At 45.8% G+C, this 7,447-nt stretch overlaps 1 protein-coding gene across 2 annotated transcripts in view; it reads right to left on the bottom strand.

Annotated features, from left to right (window-relative positions):
* Positions 1–5,326, bottom strand: part of INTU (inturned planar cell polarity protein) — a 91,855-nt gene extending 86,529 nt beyond the window's left edge. For both annotated transcript variants that reach the window (XR_002100884.1, XM_019534026.1), the window contains exon 1: positions 5,200–5,326. Coding sequence is in view for 1 of the 2 variants with exons in the window: in XM_019534026.1 (XP_019389571.1) it covers positions 5,200–5,261 (62 nt within the window). In the remaining variant the exon portion in view is untranslated. The remainder of the gene's footprint in view (positions 1–5,199) is intronic.
* Between the last annotated feature and the right edge of the window lie 2,121 nt (positions 5,327–7,447).

Below are 7,447 nucleotides of genomic sequence, written 5' to 3'. Positions count from 1 at the left end.
ACCCCTCACATCTTCCACAGGATTTTGAGAAATCCCAGAGATTTGGGGATGACACCAATTCTGGGGCAGAGGAGTTAGGATGAGGTGTTCCCTACTATCCACATGAATAAGGCTTAAGGTCTACATCTAGAAAAAATACCTAGCCAAGTGGTGCTCAACATCCAGTCTGTGCAGCCATGCCACCTGGTCCAGAGGGTCCCCAGAGATCCAGAAATTGCCGTTGCCCCTGCTTCATCACTGCCCAAATTCCAAGCTGCATGACCAGATGACATGGCCCCCTGTATACAGGATCTAGTCCTGAGCCAGCCCCATATACATCAGATCTGGCCTACAGGCCAGAATGACTGTTTAGGTCAGTGGTGCCCAATGCATCAGGAACACTGTCTAATCTGTGCCCATCCCAAGCACACTACAGGAATGCAAGACAGAGTCATAAGTACCAAGAAAAGGAACTTCAACCATGTCTCTCTCCATGTCTCCACTTCTTCCCCAATGTGATATTACACAGAGAAGGATTTTGGAAACAGTGAAAAACAATGATTTCTGCAATCACTGTGAAAAATGGTGTTTCCTGTGATTTTGTGCAGAATCACCTCCCCCCCCCAATGAAATCTTACCATGATACAAAGAAAGCACAGCAATCCCTGCAACCACAGAGCATGTGGCTTGAGAGAGCTACTCAGGCTAAGCTAGTGAAGGTACCGGTCAGGAAAGCAAAAAAATCAGCCATCTTTTCAGAAGCCAGATGCAATGCTTCTTGAACCTGAAGTCTGAAGATGAGCAATTGGCCCCTCAGCCAATCAGCAACAAGGGGCCAATTAGCCATGAAAGGGAGGTTACCTCAAAAAGACCATGAAATTAGCTGGTGGCCTATGAAAATCCTTTCATCTCACTGCAATTTAAATAGGTCCCTACTTACAGAAAGGCACAAAAGCTTAAGGCAGTGATGGTCTATTTCTGTTTTTAAAAGCGGATAATAAAACAGCAGCATAATTCACAATATAATAACCAAGTCAGCTATGAAGTACAGTGAAACACTTCAACCGCTGGCCCAATTTATTTTCAATAGTTTTCTTCCCCTCCATACAAACTGAAGGCTAAAAGACTTGCCATGTCATGCAGACACCTTGAACCAATTTGATATGTGAAAGAATGCCAGCAAGTTATTTTTTGTCACCACCCAGAAATGTGAGGATTCATTCATCCCTACTAATAGAAAAGATAATAGCATGTGTCAGTTAATACTATAAAACAGATGTTGTTATACAGAAAGAGAGCAAATTAGAACACTGCTTTTGCTGTGCTGAAAGGAATTCACATTCATTTCAGAATCATGACAAAGTGCATTCTGCACAAAATCATAGGAATTAGAGACAGAAAAGACTTGCTGGGCCACCAATTTATCTGTGCTTCTGTAGGTTTGTTCATTGTAGAACACCTGGTTGTTTTTTGTCCACTCCAGTAGAAGAAAACAAAAAAGTTTCCACACTTGAGAAACAGGTCTCACTGTCAGAAAGTTGTTTTATTGTTTGGGGTTTTTTTAATACTCATCCTAGGTTTTACCTCTCTCAGTTATATTCAAACACTCTTCATTATAGCCATACATACAGGCCACCTCTATGTGAAAGTGTATGAAAACCAAAACTATTTCCAAAGCTATGATGATTCTCTGTAGTTGTTTCCCTGCTGAGGTATGCACTTGATTTTCCTTGACCTCCTTTCAAATCACTCTCCTGTCATTGTTTCCCACCCTAAAATAATTATTCAGTTACATTTTCTTTAGGCAATCCATGGCAAGAGTTGGCCCCATGCACAACTTGTCATAAATAAAACAGATGCAACTGAATACAAACAACCAGACCCACCAAAGGCAGTGGGACCACAGATACAAGCAGTGGTAGGTTTTGCCCTACAGAACCTTCTACTTGCCTAAAAGGTACAGAACTTGTGTTGTATTTAAAATAAATAGATGCCTTATTAACTGCTTTATAAAGTGGAAAAATCTCCATAGTGCCACAGAAGTTACTAAAACAGCAGCCACACTATGTGGTTGTGCATTTACAGGGTACAGGGGAAATGCAGATACCTGCCAAATACATTCACCATCTGCAAAGGAAGGTGACAGGGGCATCTGAAGCAAAGAATAAGCTTAAATGAATGTAGAATTCTACCCTTTCCTCTTTCTGATTTACTATAAACAGCAAAAAGGAACAGTTCTGCTACACTAGTCATAGTATGCACCAGTGCTTCAAAATACTCCTAGTGAAGTTTCCTGTTAATTTTCCTCAACAGGCATCCAAGCTGACAAAGGGAGCAAAATGTTGGGTTTTCTGTTTTTTCATAATTAGTTTTAAGGTTAGCTACACAACCAGAAAACAAGTAAACCATGAAAGGATATAGACCTGTCTTCAAAGAGCATGCAAAGAGGTGGTTCATATATCTCAACCTTCTTTTGTCTGTGGGGGAAAATAATAAATAAAAATTGACTGAAAGAATGACAAGATTGGTCTTCAAAAGAAAAAAAGATGGTCTTGTTAATTCCTATTACTGTATTCACTCGAATACAAGACAAGATGTTTTTCTTCCCTATCAGCTTGGGGTGGGGGAGGGGAGAGCCTCCTCTTGGATTCAAGTACAAGCCCAAAGTAGATGGCTCTGAGGTTAAGCTGGAGCAGAGCTCACACAGGCAAGGACCAGTCATAGGCAGGGGTGGAGACAAGGAGTATGGGTCCAGCCCCTCACCCCCAACTGCTGCTTTCCCTCCCACAGCAGTTTGCAGGGGGATGGATTTAAGGCAACCTACCTCTAATTAAATTCTATACAGAGAAAATTATAACAAATTTATAAACTTTCCATACATGTAAGCTAATTACTGAGCAAGTCATATTAAATTTGAAGCAGCCTGGGAATTGGGTAAATACAGTATTACAGATTGTAGATGTGTGTATATTGCTTAGTAAGCACTCAGAAATACAAGCAGCCTGCTTCCAATAAGAGAGATAATGCAAAGAGCATCAGAATATGCTTGAGAGCATTAATGCTTAATACAGCAAGTCTGTGTATAGAGAAACTCATCGTTGCTAAAGTACACATTTCATGCGTGTACTTTAAAAAGCAAGGTATAAGCCTGGGCTGCCCATTGACCAAAATTAGTTTTAAAATTGTAACACCAAAAAACCCCTCTTAAGAATTATGTAGTAAGGTTGGAGTATTGTTTTACCTATGATGGTCCAGAAATTTGGAAGAAAAGTTATTTGGATTTTTCTTTTTGGATGATACCTTTTGTTGAAACATAGTCAGAAGTAATGTTTAGGCAAGTGTTGTGTTTGGGCATACCATGCCCTTCTTAAGTTATGGGCTAAGAGATAGACATCTTTCTATTTGCAGGAGTGATACCCAACTCATCTCAGCTCTTGTTCCAGGAAATAAACAGTCTGGTATACAAAGTTATAGTCTAATAATATTATAAGAAATATGTTAAGAATTGTCTAGCCACCAAAACAGTCATTACTTTCTTTAAGAGATACACAAACCTGTACAGCACTTGCAAATTGAAGTTTCTACAATCTGACTGAGAAATAGGATTATGGGGAGAGACTTTATAGGTCCTTGGGTACATGAACCCCACCGAAGATAACAAAGTTTCTTGAATAGTGCAGCAATTCTCAACTGGGGTGATGTAGCGCCAAGATGCCCCGAGATCGTCTAAAGTTCAAAATCTTTATTTTTTTTAAACATTTGGCACTGCTAGGCGTGCAAGCACCTACCTGCAAGTCACAAAGTAAACCTAGAAATTTCAAATAGGAATTCTGGGTTAAAGCAAATAAATAAACCAACAACCCAGAAAGCAACAACACAGACATCAGGTTTATTCCAGGCCTCAGTAATCAGGGCTTCAACTAGCATCAAAATAGGCACAAAGCATTTGTTCACAGATACAGCTTGAAAGCAAGGCAAGTAACTTCAATGGTGGGTTAGAGGAGGGGGGAAAAGAAATGTTACCTTGGTACTTTACTGTTTTTCAGGTGGGCCAATGGACTTGTGTATCTTTAGGCTCCCAAAATAATAGTCTTTGTTCCAGAGTAGTCTGACTTCTGTTTTTTGCCCCAGTGCAGGCTAAAAGCAGACAGTGGATTTCTCCCAGGACAAAGCCATTTATTCTAGGATTCTACATAGGCAAAGCCCACTGTCCCACTTGAAGTACCTGTGAAAAGTCCAAGATAACCCTTCACCTCCACAGAGAAACAGGGCTAATTCCAGTTACCTGTAGTTCAAGATGCACCTAAAGCTGCACATGTGATCCCCTGTTTCAATGCTAGTCAAAGCCTGAAACCATAAAACCCAGGATAAAGCTAAAGTCTTTTCTGCTGTTTTTGTACTTTCTTTCTGACAGGCTTGTCCCCAGAGCCACAAGTGATTACTTGAATGGACCAGATTAGTACTCCTATATGCAAAACACCAGCCTGAGGTAAAGGAACCTCAGCACTTTTCATCTCAGGCCAGAAACATAGGACCAGTTCAACTGCAGGAGTCAGCACCTCTTCTCCACCCCCACAGACCCAGAAGCCCAGGGGTCCCCCTACAAGTCCTGGTGAAGGACCCTGATTACTGCTGATTACGGCCTCCCAAACCCAGGGGCCAGCCGCCACTTCAGCCTGGGGTGTAACCCACTGCCCTACCCATTTCCAGGCCAATCAAATCTCATGATTAATGAGCCCTATTAAACCATGTGCCCTGGCCTCAGAGGCCTCAGGACTACTGACCCTGGCAATGCATAGGGGGTGCAAGTGTGCCCCCCAAGATCAGCAGTGCACCCCTGAAGAAGCCGCGCTGTCAGGGGCACAACCCCCACCCCCTGCCAACAGTGCCGTGGCTGCCTACAGGCGTTCCCTGCTTGCCCATGCCGTGCCCCTCCCCTAAACCTCCAGGGACACGTTGCTCATGGGTACTGAGACAGCAGAATGGGCTCGCAGGGCTGTAGCAGCACTTATCCGTTCACAAAGGGATAAGTGAACGTCTGTTTACACCGCGCAGGGCGGGACACAAGCCCGGCGCCAGGACGGCCGTAACCCCGCCCCCTCCTGCTGCCCCTGGAACTAACCCCCAGGGGTCGCGGAGCCGGCGCGTGACGTCACGGCTCGCACTCCTCCCCACCCTTTCCCCGCGCGCCCGGGGAGGGGCAGCCCCGCCCGCCCTTACTCCGAGAAGGACGATGAGCAGGAGCCGCTGTCGCTCTCGGCTCCTCCCGGCGGCTCCTCCATGCCCGGCGGCCCCGCTCACTGCCACGGCATCCCCGCGTCCCCGGCCGCCATGACACCCGCGCGCGGCTCCCACGTGACACCCCCTCCCCCCAGCGCCTCGCGATTGGTGCCGCTCGGGCGCCATGGAGACGGGGAAGCTTGGGGGGAGGAGGGCGGGGCGCGCCGGTCTTCCTCCGGCTCCGCCGCCGCGGGGCGTGACAGAGAGGAGCGCAGCGCCTACTAGGAGTTGGTCCACTTGGGCCTCACGTGTAGCCGCTCCTGCTGGGATGCGGGCAAGCGTGAGACTAATCAACCCCGGGTTAACCGGCCCCTCCTCTCACTGGGCTCCGAGGCCAGGAGCGGGTCCAAGGTGTGGCTGCACCGCCCTGCTCCCAGCTGCCTCCCTCCCTCCTGCGCTGGCACAGGTGCCCCAGGAGCCTAAAGCAGATAAATATCCTAGCTCCCCTCCCCTTGGTGCTAGGGGAAAGTAAGAGTGAGGATGTTTCACTTGCTTTAGGGGTGTTGGCTGTATCCGTCTGGTCCAAAAATATGCCCCAAAACACTGTCTCTGAGCCTTTAAGTGCCTTAAGCAAATGAGAGAGGTTCTTTGAGTAAATCTGGTATCTTTTGTTAAACCAACTCAAATAGTTGGAAAAATTCTTCTCTGCATGCTTTTTGGTATAAGGACCCTTCTGTAGAAGGTGCTGAAGAAGGGTGTTTGTACCTGAAAGCTTTCAAAGAAAAAATTTTTCGACTGTTTAAGTTGGTCTAATAAAAGATGCCAGATTTACCCAAAGAATCTTGTCTCGCTTGCTTAAGGTACTTTAAAGAAGTCCCTGGAGGCTCCCAACCTAAAAGCGAGGTATAGCTGTGCCACTGCACCCTCTCTGGATCCACCCCTGCCACTTGAGAGCACTACCTGGCACAGCCCACTGCTGCTGGCATCTGCACCTCACATGCTTAACACTTGGGTTAAGCTATCTATCACCATGTCACCTCTGTCAAAGGATTTGTGAGGTTTACAGTTACCTTTTAGCAGGTCTGTCTACGCGAGACACTAAATGCACAGCAGACTACCTGTAGTGTACATTAGCACGTCAGGATGAAAGCCGTGTTAATGTGCAGTAGAATTAGTCTACTGCATTTTAGTGTCACTAAAGAGGCATGTACTGCCATTGCACAGTTAGCACTGGTTACTATGGTGGCCACTTGCCACCCTCCCGCTGACACTGCTGGTGGCATCTGCAGGCAGTCCACAATCCCTACTGGCTGCTGCGGCTGGTCATTGACCCCTGGTTGGTGCTTGCCACCTCCCCACCCCACCGCCAACAGCGCCAGTGGCATCTGCAGGAGCTCCCTTGCTTACCGCTGCCGTGCTCCTACCACCGCCGCCGCGCTCTCACTGCTGCTGTGCCCCCCAACCGCACGGGGCATGCGCTGTTTATGCACATCAAGTTACTACAGGTACTAAACTTCATGCACCGAAACTACAGCAGATTAATGCACGTGTAGGTGCACCCAGTGTGACTGGTGTTCAAGGCATATAATAGTGATCCTCAACCAGAGTCCAGCAAGAGCCTTTTAATGGTGCCGCACAATGTTAGTGCTGTTAAGTGTACAAACACCCATGCACAATTCACAACATACCCAGCTTTGGGTCTGTCCTTTTACAATGTCTGATGAAATGAGCTTCAGTCCAATGAAAATATGTACCTAGCTACCTATGAACTCTGGTTAGTCTATAAGGTGCAAAATGTACCCTGCCTTCAACTAGACTAACATGGCTAACTACATCTCACAAAGTACACACAGAGCTTTCAAATAGGAATCCCTAGCATCAAAATCTTTCTGATCTGTTGGGGTCTTCCTGGGTTCTTTGTGACAAAAAATTGCTCTGTTATTTTTCCATCGTCAAAAAATGAGTGAAAGATAAGCACTGACAATATTCAAGGAATGCCTTGAGTGTAAAAAAAGCTGAAAGCTGCTGGTGGACAGACATGACACAATGGCCCTAACATGTAGAACATTCAAGTTGAAAGACAAGAGAGGCCTTGGGCACAATTTCTGGTTTAGTCCAGATTGAAAGCAGGGAAGCATTACATTAGTCCTTTAAAAAGTGTTAGCAAGTGTTATTTGGTGCATGGTGATATCACCAATGCTGAATGCATATTTCCCACTAGAAAAAAAAGTAAGACTCATTACCTGAT

The sequence above is a fragment of the Crocodylus porosus genome, unplaced genomic scaffold (genome assembly GCF_001723895.1).
Source record: "Crocodylus porosus isolate Cpor-Errol unplaced genomic scaffold, CroPor_comp1, whole genome shotgun sequence".
NCBI lineage: Eukaryota > Metazoa > Chordata > Crocodylia > Crocodylidae > Crocodylus > Crocodylus porosus.
Note: the sequence above shows the minus strand (reverse complement) of the source record. Positions and strands in the feature narration are given on the sequence as shown.